The sequence below is a fragment of the Microtus pennsylvanicus genome, chromosome 16 (assembly GCF_037038515.1).
Source record: "Microtus pennsylvanicus isolate mMicPen1 chromosome 16, mMicPen1.hap1, whole genome shotgun sequence".
Lineage (NCBI taxonomy): Eukaryota > Metazoa > Chordata > Mammalia > Rodentia > Cricetidae > Microtus > Microtus pennsylvanicus.
In genome coordinates, this window is record NC_134594.1 from 46,850,994 (window position 1) to 46,876,757 (window position 25,764).

At 47.3% G+C, this 25,764-nt stretch overlaps 1 protein-coding gene across 6 annotated transcripts in view; it reads right to left on the minus strand.

Moving 5' to 3' along the window:
* Positions 1 to 25,764, minus strand: part of Tmem131l (transmembrane 131 like) — a 116,553-nt gene that overhangs the window by 71,710 nt on the left and 19,079 nt on the right. Inside the window, exon 1 of one of the 6 annotated variants that reach the window (XM_075950378.1) lies at positions 4,900 to 4,925. The exons of the other annotated variants lie outside the window; for them this stretch is intronic. Within the exon in view, the coding sequence (XP_075806493.1) occupies positions 4,900 to 4,910 (11 nt within the window). The 5' untranslated portion in view covers positions 4,911 to 4,925. Of the gene's footprint in view, positions 1 to 4,899; positions 4,926 to 25,764 lie in introns of those variants that run through there. 6 annotated transcript variants of the gene reach the window in all.

The following is a 25,764-nucleotide window of genomic DNA, read 5'->3' on the forward strand; positions in this document are numbered from 1 at the left end:
TCATCATCATCATCCTCCTCTGCACAGATGTGCATGTGTGCACAGGTGCCATGGTGTGCCACAGTCAGAGGACGACTGTGTAGAGTCAGTTCTCTCCTTCCACCTTCACACGGGTTGTGGAAATTGAACTTGTATTATCCGGCTTTCACAACAAACACTTTCACCTGCTGGGTTTCTGTCAACTTGGTACAAACTGAAGTCATTTGGGAAGAGGGACTCTCAACTAAGAAAATGCCTCCATAAAACTGACTTATAGGCAAGTCTGACTAGCATTTTCTTGATTAATGTGGGAGGGCCTAGCCCACTAGGGATGATGCCAACCCTGGGCAAGCGCTCCTGAGTTGTACAAGAAAGCAGGCTGAGCAGGCCATGAGGAGCAAGCCTCTGCTTCTGTTCCTGCCCTGACTTCCTCTGATGATGGTGATGTGGAAGTTACTTTTGGTCATGATGTTTTATCACAGAAAGAAACTGTGCTGAGAAACTAAGAAACCTGCTGAGCCATCTCAGTGATCTGAAAATCCTTTTGTAAAAATAAGGGCTGGAGAGATGGTTCAGCGGTTAAGAGCACTGACTGCTCTTCCAGAGGTCTTGAGTTCAATTCCCAGGAACCACATGGTGGCTCACAACCACCTATAGTGAGATCTGGTGCCCTCTTCTGGCCTGCAGGCACACATGCAGGCAGGCACTGTATATTAAAGAAAGAAAGTTTTTAAATAAATAAATGAAAGCCGTGGGATGCAGACAGTACCATAGCAGATGCCCATCACTCTCTTGCAGTATACTCACTCAGTAGATAAGCTTAAAAAGTAAAAACAGAGTCAGTCAAGTTCGATGGCTCATACCTGTAACCCATCACTAGGAAGGCAGAGATAAGAGAGCCACCTCAAGTTTGAGGCCACTCTGAGTCTACACAGTGACTTCCACACCAGACAGGGACACAAAGGGAAATCATATCTCAAAACAAATTTTTTTTTAGGTAAAATTATAAAAACTTTATAAAAGCCATGAGACTTTTGATTTGGCTGAATCATTCCCACGCTCAAGAAAACAGTCAAGCCACCGCCTACAAAGCCTACAAAGCCTACAAAGCCTACAAAGCCGGGCATTCCTGTGAGAGATTTGCACACTGTGTGAAGATGTTGCTATGACTGGTGTAATAAAAAGCTGAACAGCCAATCTAGGCAGACAAGAACAGGCAGCATTTCCGGGCAGAGAAAGGAAGAGGAGAAACAATCTAGGCGCACACAATGCACCTGGGAGACACTGAATAGGTCGAACTTACGGTACAGGGCAGAGGTACCCAAGCCACAAGGTGGAACACAGACAAATACAAACAGGATAACTTAAGCTATAAGTTAGTGGGATAAGCCTAAGCTAATGGCCAAGCCTTCATAATTAAGAAGTCTCCATGTAGTTATCCGTGGGCTGACAGTCCTAACAAGAAAGTTTGCCGCAGGAAATGCCTGTCAAACTCTTGCACAGTGCATGGCTAACACTCTTCGCCATGAGGTTTGCTGTGGCAATGTGGACTTAACACATGAGCCCTTTGTTTCCGTCAGAGCTACTATTGCTGTGATGAAACTTGGGGAGAAAGGAGTTTATTCTGCTTACACTTCCACATCACTGCTCATCATCGCAGGAAGTCAGGGCGGGAACTCAAACAAGGCAGAAACTGAAGCGGAGGCCATAGTGGGGTGCTGCGTACCGGCCTGCTCTGCCTGTTTTCATATAGAACACGGTACCACTGGCCCAGAGACGGTACCACCAGCTCAACGAGCTAGGGCCTCCCGTACTCATCACTAGTTAAGAAAATGCCCTGCAGACATGTCTACTTACAGCCCAATCTGCTCAGTAGAGGGTCCCTCCTCTCAGATGACTCTAGCTTGTGTCAAGCGGACACAGAACTAGCTAGCACACCATCCAGTCCTTACAAAGGCAACCCTCACTTTTCCTCCACATAACATTCCTGGGGCCATAGCATAAAACCAGCCATTTCTTTCAATAGCAGCCAAATTATAATGGGAGCGTGACATGCTAGCCAACGGCAACAAACAACGGCAAGGACAATGTTGCACAGCTGAACATCTCTCAATAACACAGCAATAAAATCAGGCCTCAACCGATAACCCTGGAGTTTTAGGGCAGAAGCAACCTTAAGAGATCACAGAACTCAATCTCTTCTCCCCACCAGGAAATGCAAACCCAGAGAAGCTCTGGCCTTAAGTCAGGAATCTAGTTAATGAGCAGAGCTGAAAACCAAGCCCCCCCCCCCGCCCCCACCCCGCGCCTTCTATCCTGCAATCTAACCCAAGACACTAGTGAAATCTGAACTTGTTCACAAAACCCTGAGGCAACAGAGGATACGCTAGGTCACCACCACTGTGCTACATGCCCACGCCCTTTAGTTTTCTCTTATCCCTGCCCACACTTTCCTCTATAATCCTATCAGTGAAAATTAGTAATCCTACAAAAATTCAATCCCAATACTAGAAGTCAGGTAGAGGCAGCGGGGGGGGGGGTGTCTTTCTGAGTGTTTCCCCTTTAACACACCAGCCAACAGGCTGCAGATGCCAGTGTGAGCATGTGCGAGCACTTCAGTCCCTCTTCAGAGACTTCCCCTTCTTACCTCAGCTCAGACCCTCAGACCTACCTCAGAGTCGGTTTCCTTCCCAGCCACGTCCGACCTTTGACACTGCAAGGGGAACTTCCTGATACAAAGCCTCTACTCAAAGGCTAAGCAATCAGTTACAGAAATAAAGATTGCCAAGTTTACGGTTCTGTGGCTGGGCTGCATTCCTAGCTACTCTCGGTCACCTGTAGCCTGCAAGCCTAGGACTGGACACACCTGAAGGAAAACTATTTTCCTTCAAAATTTAAAGTGTGTTATGCTTCAACTTTTCCCCTTCTCTAGCTTTCAGAAAACTGAGAATAAGTCTTATGTCTCCCCCCACTCCCCAAGACAGGGTTTTTCTGTGTAACAACCCTGGCTGATCTGGAACTCACTTTATAGAAGACCAGGTTGGCCTCGAACTCAGAGATCCACCTGCCTCAGCCTCCTGAGTGCTGGGATTAAAGGCATGCACCACCACGCCCGACAAGTCTTATGTCTTATAAAAGATATTTCACGTAACAGACTGCAAGGAGCCAGCTCTTAGGAAATGCCTCCATTTGGTCAACACTTGTAGCTCAAACGGTAGCAACAGTTTGCCAGCGCCTGATAGAACACTGTAAGTCACGGCCATCTTTTGGGTCCCAGTCTAACACACATGCTAAAGCTACAGGCAGCTCTGTGATCTAAACTGTTTTTATTGAAGAGCAATGCCATGAGATGAACAGAGTCACAAAACCTCCTTCAAGCCCAGCTATGTGACAGATCAGAGTGGGCTGTGGGAGGGGGTATGACATCTCCTCACTTCCACCAGAAAGGTAAAGGTAAATCGAGGCAGGGTCTGGAGCACACCAAGTGTCCAAAGCGGAAGTGGGGAGTGTGGTACAGAATGGGCCGGAGGAAGGGCCACCTCCTGGGCAGACTGCCATCTACTCACTCAACCTGAGAAACATCTGTGGAAAAACCATCTGCTAGGACACCGGGATACAAAACAACAGGTACAGAAGGCCTTGCTCCTGCAGAACTCGCTCTGCCGAGAGGGCAATGGGAAGAGCTCTGGGCAGAGCAGGAAAGGCAGAAGCAGCAGAAACGGCAGGAAGCTGGGGAGGGCCGGCTTCCGGGAAGAGGCCCCGAGCAGGCTGTCTGAGGTGCAGAGAGCTGGCCACGGCCTCCTTGTATTGCGTTTGCCTTCACTTCCACCCTGGGTGTGGTTCCTGGACACACACACACAACACACAACTCTCCTGACGTACCCGCCGTCCGTGGCTGAGAGAAATGGCCCTTCTGAAGCCTCCTAACAGTCATATGTAATGAAAGTCACCTATAGAGCACACGTATGCACTTAGAAAGTTTGAATTAAAGGAGCATAAAACAGGAACTCCAAACCCACAAAGCAGGCTTCAAAGATGGGAACGTACCATTTCATGAAGGGCGCTGGGGGTTCCCACCTCACACCTCTCCCCAGCTCTCCCGCCTCAGCCCCACAGACTCAGACGTCACCTCTCGCTCTTGAGAAGCTCAAGTTCAGTGGTTCTCTTTGTGACTGGGGGAACCAGATGTCCCAGTGTAAGAGGGACTTTTTCTCTAGAATGAAATCTCCACTCCAAGTAACAAAAGGGAAGTGGACTATGGGGTCTCTCTGTTCTTCTTCACACTATTAAAGACCATACACCAAACAAGTCTCGTATTTTAAAATGACCAACAACAACAAGACACAATCAATGAAGCTTAAAGACATGCTAAGTTAAAAAAAAAAAAGCCGGTCCCAAAGGGAAACATCTATGTAATTCTACTCCCACGAGGCAGGTCATGAGAACAGTCAAATCAGAGACAGGAAGAATGGTGGTTACCAAGGCAGACACACAGAATAACGGGAGAGTTACTAAGTTACTGATTTGCTTTTAATTGCTCTTGTTTTGTGATTTCTCCCTAAGTAGCTCAGGCCTTCGGAGCTGAGGTGCTAGGGTCACAGGCGTTGTCACCACGCACTACAGTCGTTATTATTTAATGAACACACAACTTTAGTTTTGTAGGATAGAAAAAAATCTAGAAACGTGCAATGATGGTCACTTGGTAACCTGGATGCCGTCTATACTCAACTATACCCTTCAAGTAGCTCGAATGGCAAATTTGATATTCTATGCATTTTACTACTCTAAAAATAAAAAAACAAACATTCTTAAGGGTTGTATTTTCTCTAAGCCAGAAGACTTACTCAACAGTACGGTCTCCAGCAATTACCACAGAACAGACCAGGGGCTGGGAGTGCGGCTCAGGTACAGAACACTTACCTGTTTAGCATGTGAAAAAGTAAACAGCAGTGAGGAGCTGGGAAGGGCACTGGGGGCACTGGGGCCAGCCTGATGTCCTGTGCTGAGTGGTCCTCTGACCCCCACACACATGCGGTGGCGCACGCAGAGGGACTGATTTCCGTCACAGTAATGCATCTGAAAGTGCCTGCCTTGTTAGTCCAATGCTTAGGAATATTCCCTAGGGAACAGTAGCAACTGAGTCCTCAGTACGCGTCCATCCGATGGACATTGTCATCAGCCCAGAGACAGGACAAGCCCTCGCGGGAAGGAACCATCCTCTTCCGAGACACAGAGGAAGTGAATCCCAGCATCACAGATCTAGGCAGTAGCTAGAGTTGATGCACAGCCGACCTGTGGGTAGTGCTACCCTCCAGCATGGACTCTCCCCAAATCGCAGACAGAAAGGCCCCGGTGCCCAGAGCGGGCTGCAAGCCTCCTCCTCACCCCCCTAGAACAGACCTGCTCCCCTAGAGCAGAACACCTGCTTTGTGAACTAGGAGAACCGGTTTAACCACTGGGTCCAGAGGTCCCAGCTGAAAAGCAGAAGTGACAAGGGCCTGTGACAGGGTCCCCAGCTCTCCTATTAACTCACTCAAGGCAAAATTCCTTCTCAGACTTCACTGCTAATCCACTTCGGTCAAGAGTCCCTGGACACACCGAGAGGCCCGTCCATTAACAGAACCACTCCTACCCAAATCTGTCAGGAGGAAAAGAGGGGCCTAAGGAGCTCACCGGTGACCTGACTCGTCTCCCGAGGGTGCTATTCAAATTCCCCCTCAGGCTCCCTGGGCCTTCCCAATTTGCTGCTTACTGTATAAACAAGAATTGAAAGTTTGGTCGCCTGTTTCTCCTGAAGATGCAAGAAAACTGAGCATTCAACTTGAGTTTATTTTAACGTACATTTAAGTCAATCGGAAAGCAAACCCCAAATAGTAAATAAAGCTGGCCAGAAAGGTGGTATTTATTCAAAGGCTCCAGGGGCACCCCTCCCCCAAAGCCAGGCCAGATGAGGAAGCAGACTAGTTCTCTGAGCTCACACAGGTCCGGGCGGCAGGCTCTCCCAGGCTCATTGCTGCCAAGTGTTTTCCCCGACCTGTGTGCTGCCAGTAGCATTCACTCAGCATGAAGGTCAGGGCTTCTCCCGGGTAGTTTTGTTTTCAAGCGCAGAAACGTGTAAACTCCCTCAAGTGTAGAAACGTGTAAATTCCCTGGGGTCGGGGCAGCATCCACAGCACACACCTGACGAGTGCAGGCCCTGGCAGGAGTCCCTGGGTTTAGAAGGCTCAGGATGCTTCTGTCATCAGAACTCCATGTCCATGCCTTTCACCTAGCCTGACATTCAGCTCAATTCTAACGTGGTCGGCAGTCATTAACCCTCCCCTGCCTATAGGACCCGCCTTCCAGGCAGCCCTGTCTCTAAAATTAGCCAAACTCACAGGTGCTAAATGCCTGCACCTGCTTTCAGATTACACTGGCTGGGTGCTTCCCTTTTAGGTAGTGTTTGGAACCACGCAGCTGCTCTCCTTTCTCTGAGCCTGTAGGCTAGTAGAGAAGGATGCACAAAGGGCTCCCAGAGCAATCGGTAGCTGCTCCATCAAGGACCCAGCGCTTCTATGTTAATGGTACCCAAGGCCAGAGTGAGACCTTACAGGGTAAGTGACCTTACAGGGAGAGAACTATCCATGTCGATTTGAGCACAGTCTTTAACGTAAAATAATAATAATAATAACAAGCATGCTCCGCCACTAAGTAATTTCCGGCAGCTTCTACTGAAGGCTGAGGTTCAGTAACAACCTGGAGCCTTTGCCCGTGACACCAGAACAACAGCTGCCCGGCTGTCAGAAGCTCAGAGCATCTCTTCAAACCTCCGCCATTAAGATCCCAGGACTGTGTCCTCAGTAAACCATTTGCAAAACAAGTCATTTGTGTGTGCAGTCTGCCCTGCCCCCAACACCCCAGAAGGATGAGGAGAAAAAGACTGCGGGCCGTTCATGAGAAACATAAAACTAACAGGCTGTGCGCCGTGGTGCACGCCTGTAACCTCAGCACTTCCGAGGCTGAAGCAGGAAGATCACTCCCAGTCTGAGACCAGCCTGGCTGCATTATGAATTCCAGGCCAGCCTGAGCTACAGAGTAAAACTTGTATCAAAACAATCAAAACTAAAGAAAAATATAAAGCATTTTTAAATGCAGAAAAAGTGCTCATTTTTTAAAGATATAAGCAAGTAAACCAAAGTGAGGTCCCCCACTGTTCCCACGGGTCCCCAGGCTGTGAGAGAAAGCTGACGTCTGATGTGATGTCAGGACCCCGGGGATCCTGGACAGAGGCACTGACTTTACAGCAAACACAAGACAGCATGTTTAAGAGTGAAACTGTCATACACGCTTCTAATTCCCAGTAACTTACTTAGCTGTTCCTCCCACCCACATGCCAGTCACCATCTAAGGTCCCTCGCCCTGCGACATCACCCCATACACATCATCTCCTCTCCAGGATGACAGACAGCAGGAGCAAAATGGTAATCAGGCGGTGGTGTTTGTTATACGCTATCGAACCTTGGCACTCCGTTAACGGTTTCTCGGCTACTGATGTCTCCCTATTTTCAGAGCCCCCCGCCAGGCTCGGCCCTCTTCTGGCAGTATTTTCTCCTCCTCTCCACGCTGCCTGAGCCCTATCTCCTGAGCTTCCCACAGCACCCTATCATCCGCAGGCACTGTCTTCTGAAACACTCACCAGCCCACGCGGTGCTGTCCACAGGTGCTCAGCAAAGGAGACCTTTGGGGGAAAGGCTCAGTGCTGCAGTCCCAGGGCTGCACCTATGGCGCTGGGGAAGGCTTGCGAATCCCAGCACCCACTCGCCTTGACCTCGTCTGCAGGCTGGAAGCAATAGAAGCCCTTCATAGTCACAACTCCATTCTCCAGGTCTCCACCCTCACAGGAGCCAAGTCAGGAGCTGTCTGCTCAACAAAAGCTGATTGGATGTGTGCGCCCTGGGTTATAAAATGTGCGCCCATAGGGAATTCAGAAAACTAGAAAACAAATCACAGGGAGGGCACACCACTCAAGTCAGACAAATTTTAAAACAAGCCACAGGAAAACATGATACCAAAGGCTTATAAACTTAAACATTTTAGAAGGAGGCAATCAATCCCAGGGCTAGTTAAGAAGCTTTAGGAAATGAGTAACTCTGCAGGGTCATCCTAGTCTGAGGACACAGGAGGATGGACCATACAGCTCATCATTGCTTAGAAACCGTCAGCATTATTCCTGCCACTGTTAGTATGCTTTTGATGAGCCTTGCAGGAGCCAAGGACAGGTGGGACCGCAGGCCCCTGGTCTAAATGCTACAAATCTGATGACACCAAGTACGGTGGCTTCCCTCCAGCTCAATACTGTATTTAACACTGTGTCATACACAAGCTGTGTAAACGTATAGAGGTGGGGAATGAGGGACAGAGCATTTTAGGGAAAAAGTGTGTGTGTGTGTGTGTGTGTGTGTGTGTGTGTGTGTGTGTGTGTGTGTGAAATCTGACTTTCAAAACTTTGACACAAAGTATAACCATGAAAAACTGTTCTCAGGACTCCTCTCACTGCCTTAGAAAGAACCCACATATAGAGAAGGCAAAGGAAGGTGTGTGTGCCTGTGGGGGAGGCAGGAAAGCCTCCACACTGAGCACCGAGCACGGGGAATAATCTCGAACACAGGGAACATCCTCTCTCGAAGCATAGGAAGCAATCTCCCAACACAGGAACAAGCCCAACAGAGAACATAAACAACTTCAAAACGCTTCCACAAACAAATGCAAATTAAAAGAAATATACAAGGCTTGCCTGAATCTCTTGGATTGAATTTCTAAAAATAAACAAAACCCCTACTGCCCAGTGCTGGGAAGGAGGTGGGGAGCTAATGGCCAAAGCCCAGCAGATGAGTGTGAATGGGAGCACTTAACACAGGCCATGGCGTCGGGCTAGCGGTGGCACCTGAGAAAGGACGCACAAACATTCAGAGCACGGATGCGGTGTGGCGGACTTTCTCCTTCCCCCTCCAGACCAAGCTCTGAACATGTGGGGATGCGGCTCATGGCAGAGCATGTGTGTGGCGTGCATAAAGCTGACACCAGCACATAAAACTTAACGAAAGGGAGAAGTCAAATGAACCTCATATATGAAGAATTCGATTTTAAATTATACTGCATTCATATAAAGAACTATAAAGCAGTTGTAAAAGGTGATGTAATTACACTTGGGCATGGAAAGATGGCCACAGCGTGTCAACTTTAAAATGTGTCTATTATACAGTCCATGGGAGCATGGCTCTGCGGTAGACCATATGTCTAACATGTCTGAAGTTCTGGGTTTAATCCAGAACACTGGAGAACATGCCACAAAGTGAAAGGAAAAATAACGTATTGCCTTAGTACAAAGCGATTCTGGCAGGAGACATTCTTCTCTGAGGTATGCACACCAACAAACAAGAATTAACACGGTTTAAAAATTGCCAAATAATTTGACCATACATTTCTCCAAATGGAGAAATAACAGGCACAAATGGCCAGCAAACATATGAAAAGAAGCTCAACATGGTTAGTCAGCAAAGAAATATGACTCAAAACTGGGCATGGCGGCACATGCCTGCAGGCCCCAACACTTGGGAGATGGAAGAATCTGAAATTCATGTAACTCAACTTCATGAAGTCAGCCTGGGCTATATAAGAGTCCCTCAGAAAAGAAAGGGAGGGGAGGGGAGAAGAGGGGGTCAGAAAAAAGGAAATCAAACCACAATAAGACTCTATTCTAATCCGCTAGTCAGTCAGAGCCAGGTAGTAGAGCCTGGACTCCCAGGGCTGGGGAGGAGAGCAGGGTCCAGAGTCAGCCGGGGACATTTGAGATCCTGCCTCCAGACAGGCCACTCAAACAATAGCGGAGGACGCTGAGAAACAAGAACACTGCACGTTGCTGGAGGAAAAGTTAAACGCTCCCTCTACTGTGGAAAACAGTTTGGCAGTTACTCAAAATGTCTTCTACAGAGTTACCACGCAAACTAGACACTCCACTCTTGTCTACATCCTCAACAAAAGGAAAAACATGTCACCACCAAAACAACGTTCTCATGTGTTCTCTTAACAACACTATTATAATAGCCCCAAATGGGAAATAATTGATAGGTGAATAACTGGCAATCAACAAAGTGTGGTGAACCCATACAACGGATATTGACATAGACCACAATAAGAATGAATCCCAGAAGGCTTAAATGAAAGAAGTTAGTCCAAGGGGAACACAGACCACATGACTCCATTTTTATGAAAGGTTTAGAATAGGCAAATCTATGAAGACAGAAGCTGGTTTAACGGCTGCCAGGGACGGAAGGGGGTCTGAAGTAATAAAAATTTTATTTTATCAACAAAGTCTCTCATCCAGGCTGGTCTTGAACCCCCATATAGTGAATGACGAATTCCTAATCCTCTTGCTTCGATCTCCTGAGTATTGGAATTACAGGCTGATGCTGGAGATTAAGCCCAGGGCCTCATGCAGGCCAGGTGAACACTGTACCAGCTGAGCCACACCCCATCCCAAGTGATGAAATGTTCCTAAAACTGGAGAACTGGGAAGGCTGTTCAACTGTGAGGGGTTTTAGAAATTATTAGGGGTCGGAGCAATTGCTCAGGGATTGAGAGCACTTGCTGCTCCTGCAGAGGGCCTGGGTTCATCACTCACAACTGCCTCTAACTTCAGTTCCAAGGGATTTGAGACCCTCTTCTGGCATCTGAGGATGCACACACACACAGTGCACAAACACACACTCAGGCCCACATGACACATAGAACAACGAAATAAGCATTTAAACAACGGAAGGAAACCCCAGGCCTGAGAATGCAGCTCGGTAGTGAGGCACTTGCACAGAATACACAGTCCTGCTTCTTACACAGAACGCTGCAAAATTAAAACATAAATAAAGCTATTAAAGAATTGAGTCATGAGACGGCAAGGTGGCTCAGTGGGTAAAGTCTGAGTGCCTGAATTTAGCACTCAGAACTCATACGTGGATGGAGAAAATTGACTCCTGTAAATTGTCCTCTGACCCACATATGGATGCTATAGCACACAGCACATACACACACACACACGCAAACATACACACAGTCAGTAAAAGTTTTTTAAAACTTCAGTGGTTGTGTATTTTTTTGAAGCTTTGGTTTAATTTACATTTTACAGTGCTTTCTCAAACTTACTGCTAAGCATGCTTGCATAAGCACTAACTTCAGCATCTCACTACAAAACAAAGAAAAGCCAGAGTCAAGAGGCCGAGGAGAAGACCACAAGTTCAAGGCCAACTTGAACTACGCAACAAGACCCTCTCTCAAAACAAAAGCCCAAAGCAAGAGCAGCAGCAATGCTACCAGCCTTAACAGTGCCCAGCTCCTGGTTTTAGTGGGATGGTAAAACAAGAGAATGTTTGTCGAGGTTTAAAGAATAAGAAAAACCAAGGACTCAATAATTACCTGTTAAACACTATGGAACCAAACAAGTTGGCACATGTCTATAATCCCAGCACCTTGGGAGTCAGAGGAAAGAAGACAGCCTAAGAATTTGGGGCCACCCAGTGTCTCAGGAAAACAAAACAAAAACAAACAAACAACAATAATAACAACAAAACTATTATGATTGTAACATTTATAATAAAAGGAAAAAAAATTTCTATTTTGGAAATCCAAACAGGGCCTTGACTGGTTTCTCATCACTTGGAAATACACACTCACACACACACATGAACCACAGCTGAGGTCCAAGAGGAGCACTCTTTAACTGCCTGGGAGCACTACTCAGCTCTGGCAAGCCTTCCCAACAGCCTCCAGAAAAGGGACCATAAACCTCAGCCTGCCGGAGGAGATCAAAGCTAGCAGACACTTGGCATAGGGCGTCCAGGGCAAGAGGCTGAGTGAGGGTTCAGACCAGAGTGAATGACTTCGGAGCCCATGCGGTGCGGCACCTGGGGAAAATAGCTGCTTAAAGAAATCAACTTAAAAGTCCACGACAGTTGGGGTGAAAAAAAATGAGGCCTGGAATGCGGCATTTGCCTGGCGTGCACAAGGACCCAAGTTCGATCCCAGCTGTGCAACAGGCAGAGAAAGAGCAGAACCAGCTACAGAGACAGGCTGATCCTAGCATTTACCTTAAAAACAAGTCATTTCTTGTTAACAATTAGTAAACATTTCTAATTCAATAAACTGCTATAATCCCGGTGGTGCTCAAAGTTGTCACAGGAAGAAAGAATGGACAAAGATGAGCATTTTCGCCTTAATTCTTGTCAAACTGTTAGCTAGTGTGGTGTGACAGGCAGGTGGCGGTCACATTTTGTGAACACTCCTAAGGGCGCGTTAGTTCTCACAAGGGTGTCCCTGGATTCTTTCTGATGTCTAGACTGTCTTTTCCTGAAGCATCACATCACCACAGTCAAGTTTTTCTTCTGGAGTCTGGCCATAGACCAGGTGGGGGCAGAGGAACAGTGGCTAAGGGTAAGCAGGAGGACACCTCTGCACGGAGGCCAAGGCTGTCAAGAGTCACACTTAGCATTAAATATCTTCATGCTATGGCAATGTCTGCAAACATCCAAATATCCCTGAGATGGAAGCTAGGGAGATGCCGCAGAGGAAGGAGACAACTCCGCCTACTTCCGCCTCCTTCCTGAACACCTAGTCTGCCCCAGGGCTGGAACAGCCAACTAACCCCTCCACTCCTGTTCAACCCAAGCCTGCTCATTTGATTAAAATCTTTGGGTTGTCTTTTCAAAACTACCAAGGACAAAATCATCAAAGGAAACTACTACCCTACTCAGTAGGGGCCCTGAGCCAACACAAACAGGCTTATCATAGGTCAGGTCTCACAGCCTTCTCTAGGCAATATGCAAAGATACTCAGAAAATGCAAACATGACTTTCTTCCCCTTAGGCAAACACTAACAACAGACTGGAAAAACATGCAGCCTGCTAGTAATCATGAAGCCACCATACCCTGGCCACTACTAGCTCTGCTCCAGATTCTAGCTAGTACTTCCCTTTGCCCACCGCCAGCACTCTCTTGACTCTGTGACACTCCAAAGCAGCAGATGAGAAGAGAGTCAGCAAAAGATGAGGAATGGCACACGCGAGCTAAAGCAAATCAGCATCTCTGATGATGCCAACAGCCTGCATCTCTAAAATAACCATGCGGACCCGGCTGTCCTAAATGCAGAGATTAGCGTGCCTCTGCCTCTCAGGTGCTGGGATTAAAGATGGGCACCACCATGCCTGCCTGGCCTAAGAGAATGTCCTTTTTACAAGATGTCAAAAATGGGCTGGAGCGATGCCCAAAATGAGTATGGGTCAATAAAACCAAATGATCTTAAGAAGAGAGAACCTTTCGGATCCATTCAAGGGTAGGCAATTTGTCCTTGTTTATTAAAAACAACTGTTAGAAGCCAGACTTTGATGGCTCACGTCTTTAATCCCAGCACTCAGGAGGCAGAGGCAGGTGGATCTCTGAGTTCAAGGCCAGACAGGTCTATAGAATAAGTTACAAGACAGCCAAGGCTACCCAGAGAAACCCTATCTTAATTTAAAAATAAAGTTAGAGCCTTTGGAAAATACACATACATGCTCAGCAGCTTCTTCCTTCCCCTGCCTTCGCCAAGGTTCCTCACGATTTTGTCCCTATAACTCCAAAAACAATGGGGAAGGGGGACCTTTGAATTCCTTCACACATCTTAAGTTACCATTCTAAATACCACATTGTCCTTATCTTTATTGCTGCAAAGAATACACTTCCTGGAGTACAGTAAATTCTGAGTTAAGGCATCCACTCTGGTGGGAACGCCCACAGCCATTCTGCACACAGCATCTATTCAGAGAAACCAACTGAAGAGCCCGTTACCAGCTGGGAATGGTACCGCAGGCGCTCACCTTGACTTCCTTCTGCTTACTTTCCGCGGTCCTCCATACTATGACTTCTGTGCTAAGGTCTTCCCTATATTCTCTGCAACAGAGATCTATGAACTATGAAACCTGGGCATATTACCATCACAATCAGTCAAGATTTTGCTGGAAATGTGCACTCTAGAGAAACAGACGGTACCTTCCAGTTTGGTCATTCTCAGTAGAAACTGGTTAGTGGTGCGACTGAGATCAGATCAGAACTCCACTGTTCTTACAGATGTGAGCCTAGGCAGATGCCAAGAGGAGTGGGCATTTTCCTCAAGCAAAACGCATCCACAGGTGTTTACAAATCATCTGACCAATCAAGGAAGTCATTTTCACTGCTTTGGAAAACAGAGAGTGAAAAACTTATTGGCAAAAGTGTTCCTTTCCACAGTCATTAGAGTCGCTTGCTTCTGGGCAGCTGCAGAACTAGAGGCAAGCTGGAAGTACGCTCCCTTAAGGTGGTGAACGACCAGTAGGCCCCTGGGCCATGGTATCTTTTCAAGAAGACCAGGTTAAGATTAAGACCACCCAAGGTCTAGGTATCTGCCATGGTTCCATCAAATGATGGATACTTGAGTCTGCCTTGAAGAGTCTCCAAATATCTCCAGCTCGCAGCCACGGCTCTCAGTCAACGGAAAGAATGACAGACCTTGAGTTCAGAGGCACGTAGAGATGGCCCAGAAAAAGATAAAGTCTTTCTAAATTACCCAAACTCTAAATAAAGTCAACTGTTTCACATCCATGCTGTCTGGTGGTAAGGCACATGCTTAGCATGGAAGCCATGGATCCCATCATCAGTACCATGAGAATAAGCACTCATGGGAATACTATTTTCATACCATTCCATTTCCTAAGACTGGCTTCCATGTGGAAACGGAGCCTTCTGCAGAACCAACACTGCACTCCCTTTCCTGATAGATTCCAGTTAGCAAGATCAGAATAGGGCACCTGAAATCAGCTGTGGACCTAGACAAAGCGACTGTGAAGCTATGAGTTCCAGCTGTGACAGCCTGTAGATTCGATTCAGTCACTACAGGGTGGGGCTGGCTGCCACGGTAATTCTGATAATTCTTCCTTCAATTACTACAGGGTGGGGCTGGCTGCACCGGTAATTCTGCTTTCTAGAGGATTCTGAGGAATGGGTCACTTTGGGAACCACCAAACTAATGAATACCCAGGCATAAAAATTGCTTTTTATTGTGGCAAGGTAATGTATTATTCTAATTTGTATGTCACCCGATTAACTGCCGTTACTTCTCTCTTTCTCCCTCCTCTCCTCTCTTCTCTCCCTCTGCACCGGGGGTTAAATCAAGCACTCTACCGGTAAGCTACACCCCAAGTTCAAGATATTTTAACAACAACAACAAAAAAAAATCAGAGAGTGTATCATATGTTGCAAGAGTCCATGCACCATCTTTTTAAACGTATTTTTAAAAAGCAAAGTAAAACATTATTCACACATTGTAATTTGAGCAAGCCTTCCAGAATCATCATTAATAATCTGTCCCGATAATCTTACAGGTGAGTGATATGGTGTACAATTACCAAGCGTTGAATGAGAAGACACATCGGGACATGTCACTGCAGAACTGAAGTCCCAGGTGACATCTTCACACCAGGTAACACTGTTTTGATGACGCTTATACTTGTGTTTTTCGTTCTGTGTTTTCTTTTAGGAAGTCAAGATTCACAACGCAGAAAAAAGTGCAAACCCAGCAAGCATGTGAAGTACTAGACTCTTAGCAGCACCAAGTGATGAACGAGGTAAGAGCATCTTCAGTCAGTTTACTTGCCCTCTGGTACTGAAGGGTACCCTGTCCTGCTGACCCATCCAGAACTGAGAGCTCTGTCACAGCTCTCTCAGGTATGGGAAGCCAGTACACACCTCTTCTTAGCAAGGACTCAAGGACACTGACTCCCCACACTTGCAAAGACTGTTTTCTGGTCTTCATACCTGAAGGGCACTTCAGCTGAATATAAAATTCTTGTATGTCACCCTGTATGTCATTTTGAGAAATATAATGGTCCACTTCTCTTGTCCTTAAAAAGTATTAAAAGTATTCTTTTTTATTTTTTTTTCGAGACAGGGTTTCTCTGTAGCTTTGGAGCCCGTCCTAGAGTAGTTCTTGTAAACCAGGCTGGCCTCGAACTCACAGTGATCTGCCTGCCTCTGCCTCCCAAGTGCTGGGATTAAAGACGTGCCACCATCGCCCAGCTAAGTATTAAATTTCTTATGGTAGTCTTTGAGAAGGCATTTTTTTTATCTTTGAAATCTCATATTTTACAGAACTGTATCTGAGAGGTGACAATCTTCCCAAGATGCTGGTGGGTTCTTCCAAAAGTCGACGGCGTTGCCTTTGGGAACGCGCGTGGTTGGCATAGTGCCGCACCTAGTCTTTGGTTTCTCTCTCCGGCCGGCCCTACCAATATGTAAATTGTTCTTCTCTGTCTTCTACTTAAAAAACACTTTCTGATCTTTTTTGTCATCACGGAAAGGTTTCAATTTCACAGGAAAGAAGTCAGGCTATCAAAATCTAGAACAACATACCATGCTTGGCCCTCTGCTCTGCCCAGCACTCTTCACCCAGCAAGCCTGGGCACTTCCCATACTTTTCCATCCTTCCAACAAGGCCCCAGCACTGCTCGAGTCCTGGTCTGCACTTACTGAGTACCCCCCGCCCAATTCAGATATGGCACTACCTCCTGTTTTCTGATTCTGCTCGTTTCTCTGCACAAGACATTTTAGATGGAGAATAAATTTAATTCTGTCTTATGCAATGTGCGGAAGACCTAGAATGCACCTCTACAGAAAATAAGAAGGCCGACAGGGTCGCAACAATGTTCTTTCCCCCTTCAGTCTTGTTAAGGAGTAAAGTGCTTTCCCTTAAGAGACATATCTAAATCCTGAGGCCCAGTATTTCAGAATGTGACTATTTCAAGACAGGCTCTTGAAGGCTGGTCACTCTGGAAAAACAAATTGGGATTCAGGTGCAGGTACCCATCCTTGACAACTGCATGTCATCTGCTGCAAATGAGATCCTGTGAAAAAGCCAAGGATTCTGCCCTTCATGCAGCCCTACATTGCACTAGGAGAGAAGAAGGTTCTTGTGAAGCAAGTCTCAAAACCTACTTAAGAGACGTACAGTATTTTGCTGCTTCTGCAGATAAATTGTAGGGAAAATCATTTACAAGAAAACCTATTGGAGGCCAGTCTGATCTACAAAGTGAATTCAGGCCAGCCTGGGTTGTCACAGAGAGAAACCCTGTCTAAAAAAAAAAAGGAAATCTAAATTACAACTTAGCCTAGCCAATGAGCAAAATAATTACCATTTGAATAGGCTGCTATTTCTTTTGTTGAGGAAAAAAGGCATTTTGTGTTTTACTATGATTAAAAGCAAGGGTTTCACTATATGCTGGAAAAAACAGAATAATAAGTTTTAAATTGCCTCAGCTATGATTTTTACTTAACATAAGCCTGTTTTTCCTGATCCTTAGTCATTTCCAAAGCAAATTCACAACCAGAAAGGCAGTTAGTACATTCCTGCAGTAAGGCTACCAAGAAAAAGACATTAGCCTTGCTTTGCTTGAAGTGAAACCTGTAGCCTGAAAGCACACTCCAGTACACTGCAGGGCCCCATCCTGTGTCCTCCTAACCAGCCCCAGGCACAAAGGAGAACTGAAGAATTAATCTCCTATATACCTACTGCTTTCTCTTAACCACAGATAGTTCTTCCCATCCAACGTAGTCCATCCAGCAGGTTTCCCAAAGCTAAGGTGCTTTGTATACAACTCATTATAAACAATTATCATTTTGCTTAATTTTTTTTCATTTCATGTGTGTGAGATGAGCTACATGCTCATGGACACAGGCATATGCACATGTGCACGCATGCACATGGAAGCCCTGAGACTTACCGTAAGACCTTTCCCCCATCACTGAACATTTCAATTCCTGAGGTATGGGCTGAAAGTCAGAGCTCACTATTCCAGCTAGTCTAGCTGGCTGGCTTGCACAGGTATTCCGTCCCTGCCTCTGGGCGCGGGGATTCCTGGCAGCCATCTGAACTCTAGTTCTCCGGCTTCAATGGCTATCCACTGAGCCACCTTCCCAGGCCCCTGGCTTTATGCGAATTAACTATAGCAGGTTCTATGCTAAAATTATCCTGTCCTGGATGCAGGCAATTTGAAAACTGTGCTGTAATCCAGAGCATTTAAAAGAATTTAAAAGAAAAAGAAAACTCTGAAATGAGAAAATCCCCTCCACTCTGCTGATGAGTAAGAGAAAGGGTGAATGAGAAGAAGTTACGGCCATGAGGAGCAGCGCACGCGCACCTGCTAAGTGGTAAGGTTCTTATGAAATTTCCCGAATGAGCAAAGGCTGTCCCAGCTACACGTGAGAAACTGCAATTCTGTTTCTCCATGCTCCTGCACATTTTATATTAAGATTAGCCTCCAGGCATCTTGAGTTATACATCTAAAAATAGATCTCAAGTATTTAGGTCAGCAAAAATAAACACAGTCAGGAAAAACAGGAATGAAGAAAGGGGGAAAAAACAGTCAGCAAAAAGAGGCATTGCTTTCTAGAAAGGCCACATCTAGGAATGGAGTCTTGGACCTTCACTTATCCTCTTGACAGAAGAGAATGATGTAAAAACTGAAGACGGGGATTTTCCAGAAGCGACAGATTCACAGCACTCCTTGGTAGACTTCAAACAAACTATGGCACCAGAAGTTAGTGGCACTCCCAAAGCCATATGAATTACCCCTGTGCCAGATGCTGGGACTCACAAGGCAAACTCAGTCACTTCCAGTTACCTCCGTGTATGCAGTAAGTCTGAGCTCAGCCTTTCAACAGAACCCTTCCAAATGTTTATTAGCTGAATATAAAAAAGCTTTGGTGGTTTAAGGCCAAATCTAATGCATAATAATCTTTTGTCAACAAAAATGTAAGTAAAAAGTCAATGGTCCTTGGTATTTGGACCTAAAGAATTAGCGTTGCGTTCCATAAGTGTAAATCAGGAGTGTGGAGGGAGGGAGGGAGGGAGGGAGGGAGAGGGAGAGGAAAGGAGAGGGAGAGAGAGAGAGAGAGAGAGAGAGAGAGAGAGAGAGAGAGAGAGAGAGAGAAGGCCTGCAGTTAGTATGCCTGTTGGGTGTTCTTTAGTTTGTTTGGCCATAAAAACATGAGACAGGGAATATGGAGGAACCCACATGGTGAAGAAGAGACTTGATCCTACAAGTCCTCTGTCCTCCATGGGTGCACCATGGCAGTTACACCCACATACGTACACGCCCATCCAAAATAAATAAATATAATGCAATTTTAATTTTTAAAAAAGCAGTACAAGGAAGAGGTAGCCGGGGGCTCCAAGGAAGTTTCAGGTTTCATTATAATAAATAACACCCAAACCAAAACAAAACAAAACAAAAGGAACGTGTCCACAACACATGGCCCTGTTGCCACTACAACCCTACCACTCTAACACTTCTGGAAAATTTCCACTGGGAAAAAAACAAAACAAAACAGTTTTTACCAAACAAACATTAGCGGGTAAAGAGAGGGAAAGTTTAGTGTGGAAAAGTTAAGAAGACGATAAAACCAACCAACATTTGGTAACTGTCCAAATGAGCACAGCACGGTAAGCCTTCTGGCAGGGAAGAGAGTGCCCTTCGGCAGAGACTGTGTGTAGCCAGGGGTGGAAGCCCAAGTCTGCAGATGTGAGTCTGACTCCCAGAGCACACTGCCAGCGAGAGGCTCAGCAGGGAGAGCCAGTCCCAGCCGTGCTGCTCAGGATCAGAGCCCCAGCCGGTGGAGGAAAGGCTTGGCTGCAGACGTGGGAAGCTGAGGGCCGACATCCAGAACTGGAAATGGCTGAGTCTTCAGCTCCAGAGCCTGCCTCTAGGGACAGACATATTTCCTCCAGCAAGACCACACCTCGTAAGCCTCCCCAAACGGCGTCATCAGCTGGGGACCAAATACTTAAATGTCAGAGACATTAAATGTCAGAGGACATAATCTCACCCAAACCACAATAGTGGCAGTAACTTTCCCGTCATATAAAGGGGTCCAGCGGAAGCCGACAATCAATAGAGAGACTTGCACGTTCACCAGCAGGGAGAGGATTACTGGCAAAACTGACACATTGCAGACTGTGCCAAAGCCTTGCTAGAACTTCATCTGGTGCTACTGCAGGTCGGTAGCCGCAGGCAAGATGCTGGGCACTACCCAAATCCGCCAGATGGAGTGTGAGCTCTGGAGGTTGACAGCTGAGGAATACTCCCTGGGGGCAAGGAGTTCACTGCCTACGGTGATGCTCATAAGACACACGGCGCAGCCTCAGAATCCTTGAATAGTGGGTTCAGGCTTAGCCCAACCAGAAGTTCTAATAGAACAGAGAAAAGTAAGCTGTGTCAGGATCAGCCAGAATGAGGTTTTAGAAAATAAAGGGTTGTCCAAGCTTTGCATGTCAGACACCACTCAGGAGAAACACAGCAAAACCAGCATTAACTCTGGAGCTCTTCTGGGAGCACTAGCTGGGGAGCACTCGATGGGGAGAACCCATTGGGAACACCGACTGGAGAGCACTGCCTGGGGAGCACCACCTGTCACCGCTGGGCTCTGGATTCCCACACTGCAAACACACACACCTCTTACACTGCACAGGGCTTCTCTTCCCTTGAGGGCCTCTGAGTTGGTATATACCTGCAGTGAGTCCAGCTTTGCTCAGAGTGAGGACACCCTGGGGCCCCATGGACCAGAGGAGCTCTCTTCACCTTTCATACTGTAGACTACAAATGGAGGACACATTTGCTGGGCCCTCCTGCCCTACACCCCCATGTAGTACAACTAACCCTAAATACCGTGCAAAGAATGGGTAGCCTCCTTCCTAGCACCTTACAAAACCTCTTTTTGGTAAAACAAGCTATGAAAAGCACGTGCTGCAGGAAGGGCTGGAGGGGAGGGCAGCAGAGCTTGGGAAGCCGGCTGGTCAGCCTCCTGGCCGCGGGACTGGAGCTGCTGCCTTCTGTCAAGCTCATGGCCAGCTGAGGCCCCTCGAGCCTCTTGGCCCCAGAGGAAGAGACAGAGGGCTGCAGGCAATGGGGCATCCAGCACAGAACGCCTCCACAGCAGCCCAGGCTGCCCAGGGCCTTCAGAGAGGTGTGTGTGATAAAGCAGGTGTTGCCGTTTCCACTCTGCCTCCCGGCCTCCTCCACACTAGCAGCAGACGGGCAACCAAAACGGAGCTACGCTGAGAACCTGGTGGATCAGAATGTCAAGCTGCTCACACAATGGCTTCTTCTCTCAAAAGTTTTAAGGACACCTGTACAAGCTGAACTGGGAGACATAAACCTATTTGGATGGTCTATGTACAAACCTTTCGACTTTAATGTTTAAATGCTCATTGATTTAAAAGGGGGGAGACACAGTGACCATTTCTGCATTCTGAAATGCATTTACAGAGACAAAATATAGAGCAGGAAAGACTACAGCATATCAGGTGACTAGTCCTAACGGCATCCTGTTCTATCTATCTGTGAGGCCGATCAATAGCTTCTCAGCACCTACCAGAGTCAAACTCCAGGGTGGGAAGTGTCCTGCCAGAAATATAGACTGCAAAAACACCTTTGGAAAGACGAACACAAAACACAGAGTCTAACTTAATCAAATTCACTCTCTCCATAAATGGTTCTAAGGATGGAATACTTCAAACTGGGCTAGAGTCCCAGGTTTCTGAGGGATGTGTCTCTAAGGCCAGGAGAAGTACCTAAAACACAGATGTAACCAGTGTTTGTGGCCTGAAGCTGCAGGAGGCCTAACCAAGAACAAGTTAAGTAAGGGGAGGTCCCGGGCAGTTTCAAGTCCCTGTACCCTGCCTGCGCTTAGCACCACACTCTCACTGCTAGCTTTCAGAGGCAAGGGGAACCTTCCCCAGGGCCCCACTGCAAGACAGTCCTTTCGAAAATGTCTTCATGAACACCAGCTGACTATCAGAACCAACAGGGCTGGGTTCAACAATATTTGTTGGTGACCTCTGAGGAGGGAGCTAGTTTAGGCTAAGTGTGTGGCTGGGGAAGGAGTGTGCCCTACCAAATCACCGAATAATACAGAGGTAAGAGGTATTATTGAAAGAAAGTTTCCCTTATTCTTGGTGTGCCTCCCCCTCCCACTGTAAAGAATTGCCCTTACTTATCTATTGTTTGCTAGTTTCTGGACAGAATTTAGTTCAAATATTCAGGGATTTAAAAATGTGGGACTTGTTCTGAGCAAGGGGGCCAAGACCATGATGGGCATACTCACAGAAACTGCTGACCTGAGCTAATGGGAGCTGAGTGACCCTGGACTAACAGCTGGGGAACCAGCATAGGACCGAACGTGGGTGACAGTTGTGTGGTGGCAGGGGCAGTCCGTGGGGCACTAGTGGTGGAACCAGGATTTGTTCCTAGTACATGATCTGGCTCTTTGGAGCCCACTCCCTATGGAGGGACACCTTGCTCAGCCTAGATACAGGGGAGGCCCCCGGGTCCTGCCTCAAGTGTCCTGACAGACTTTGATGACTCCTCATGGGAGGCCTCACTCTCTCTGAGGAGTGGATGGGGAGGGGGGGGAGGGAAAGTGGGAGGAGTTGGGAGGACAGGAGGGAAAGGGAACTGGGATTTATATGCAAAATAAGATTGTTTAAAAAAATGTTTGGGACTTGTTTTTCCATATAGTTTAGGGCAAGTTTCTCAGGTGACACTTGTGGCAAGTATAATGTGAGCCACTTCTAAAGAATTATTATCCACTAAATCCAGTCTAATCTGGTTTGATGTTGGGGCTGTCTTAAACTTTCTGATTTGGTTCCGCTCCCTGGAGGGCAGCTAGCGGGGACTTCACAGCCTGGCTGCACTCTAGGAATTACCTTCAGATTGCTCTGACAGCTGACACGCCTTCCCAATGCAGGGTACCGCCACACCCGTGGTAGCCTCTAAAACAGCCCCATGCTTCTCCTGGAGACAGCAACTTATCTCCCCAGACCCCTCACACCTCCTCAGACGGAACCAAGAGACACTGGACAAGTCTGGGGGTGGTTCACTGAACCCTGAACTTCAGGAACTTGTCTCCCTGGCTCCACTGGCTGCTGTTAGCTTGGACTCCTTCTGAGCAACAGCCCCAAAGGCCCACCATTCAGTAACCTCGCAGTGTGGCTCTTTCCTGAAGCCCCACAACCACCCGTTTGCTGGAGGACAACTTCCCATTCTTGAGGCACGGCAGCCTGCACCACGACCACAGCCGGGAAAGGACAGTCCAGCACAAGGGACTTTCACTGGGCCACCAACTCAGAACAAAGGGGACTGGAGTCTCTGTGCCATTCCTGTCTCCGTGTGCTCCCCTGTCTGAGTCCAGACACTTCTGTGGGCTGGTGAGGTAGCTCAGTGGGTAGAGGCACTCCCCCCACGCCTGGTGACACACAATGGAAGGAGAGTACAGGTGCCTACTGTTGTCCTTTGACCTCCCACACTCATGCCATGGCATGCACATGCTACACACATGCACAGACACATGAATAAAGACACTTATATATGACCGTAGAGCACAGCAAGCAAAAATAAACAGTGAAATAATAAAGCAACAACCCTTTACTAAGGGTAAATATTGGTCATTTCAGAATGAAGTCTTCCAGGTTGCACAGATAACATTTTTCTGAGAAGAATTCGGTACTATGAACATCCTTCTTGGCTGAGTATTTACTATAACACCACCTATACAGAAGCGCTATTGGACATTTACCGTTTTTTTTCCTAGTCTTTGGCCTGTATATTAGTCAAAGGGTTCCCTTTCTAAGTACAGTGTTAAACTCATTCTACTTCCATGAAGTTCTCACAAGTGGACTCCCTCTAAAGAACACACACTCTGATATTCACTGCCAACCACAAGCTCCTGCAGGCACAGTTTTTATATGTACTAAACCTCACACTCCAGCGAAGCACTATAGAACCCTTGTTTTAGAGAAAGGGAAACAAAGGCACAAAAGCTTTAGCAAACTGTCACTAGCTGATGTCACTAGCAGATGTCATCAGAGTTAAAGCCTGGGAGTCTAAGGCACAGCAAACCTTAGGCACTGTGCTGCAACCCGGCCTTGAGGCGGGAAAACAACATCATGCTCCAGGCAGTCACTGCCAAAGCCGCCTGGACCTGCAGTGTTATTTCACAGGCCAGCCCACAGACACAGAGCTCCCGGGAGAAAGAACCCAGCCCTGGTTCCGTTTCTGTCTTCTGCTCCCTGCTTCTCCATGTCAGCTGTCCGTTTAACTCAGCCCGAGGTTCCCACAAACTCATTACTTCAGAACTTGCCAGCCAGAAACATTTTAGGTGGAAAGAACTAAAGAGAAGCTCAGCTCGCAAGTGTATCTCGCTTTGCAGAACCCGAAGTCTCTCTCAAAACCACATTCCTTTCTTGAGCAGAGAATGTTTATAACTTACTCATTTGATCAATGTGCTTCAGGGGCTTTCTAGCAACTATGAAATGCCAGCTTATTATCACCAACAGACATCCTTTTTGTTGTTGTTTTGTTTTTGCAGTGTGGGAGACCAAAGCCAGGGCCTCACACATGCTAGCAAGCACACTATGACTGAGTGTGAGGTGTGAGTGAGGTTCTCGTCCCCATACTGTCATCGTTGTCTTCCTCCTCCTCCTCTTTTTTTTTTTTTTTTTTTTTTGGTTTTTCGAGACAGGGTTTTTCTGTAGCCCTGGAACTAGCTCTTATAGATGAGGCTGGCCTCTAACTCACAGAGATCCGCCTGCCTCTGCCTTCCAAGTGCTGGAATTAAAGGCCTGTGCCACCAACGTCCGGCCCGCCCAGCTTCTTCTTTTTAGTAATATATATTTCTTGTTGATTCTTTGGGAAATTTACATCATGAACCCTAATTCCACTCACTTTTGGGTCCCCCATATCTTCCCCTCACCCATGCAGCATTATCCTCAAAAGAAAAATTTTAAAAATATCAAAACAAGACAAGCAAACAAACAAAAAGAAAAAAACAACAAGACCAACTCTTGGCTTCTCCATCTTTCCTGCCTCTCCAGCACCTCTTCATCCATCCTGATGGCTCTGGAGGTCTCAGTGTGACACACAGGACTCCCTTTTGTCCATCAGCTTCACTAGCAAATGCTCATCAAAGAGTTACTGGTCTGGTTTCTGGTCCACCACCACCTCTGGATCCTCACTAGAACTCCTCTGGGCTACCCCAAGTCATGGAGATCCTGTCGGTATCATTCCACAGGACCGGTCCCTTCACAAGTTCTGGCGGGTCCTAGATGGGGCAGATGTAAGGGTGGGCCAACCCAAGGCCCCGCTGTAGACCTGAGTGATAGATAGGCCGGTCATTTCAAGCCTCAGGTAAGGGGGGTGCTGAGCTCCCTTATCCCTGCCATCAGGGTCAGCTCTCCTGTGAGGGTCAGGGCCAGCTCTTCCTGTGATGAGGGGTGGGGCTGTCACCCCTGAGAGTAGGGGTCAGCTCTTCTGAGAGGGTCAGGGACAGCTCTTTTTCTGCAGTATTCAGTGAAAGACAGGACCAGCTTTCCCTGGGCCTGCGAAGGCGGGGTCGCCTCAGGATGGATCTCTGATTTCATCACACATGGTTTCTATGGCCCCCTGAGGTGCCACAGGCCACAGATATCAACACAGAACCCAGCTGCAACTAGACCAGGAATGCAGATATAGCCCTCGGCAGCAGTTTGAGCTCCAGGTGGGAACACTGGTCATGCAGGCTGGGATGGGTCTGGTGGCAACATGGCCCCAGCTGCCACCAAAGCCTCAGGCTGTGGCCCCAACCCTGGGTTTCTGGATGTCACCACTGCCCCAGGTGGCAGTGCACACCACTCAGATGGGCAGGCACCTGAGACCCAGG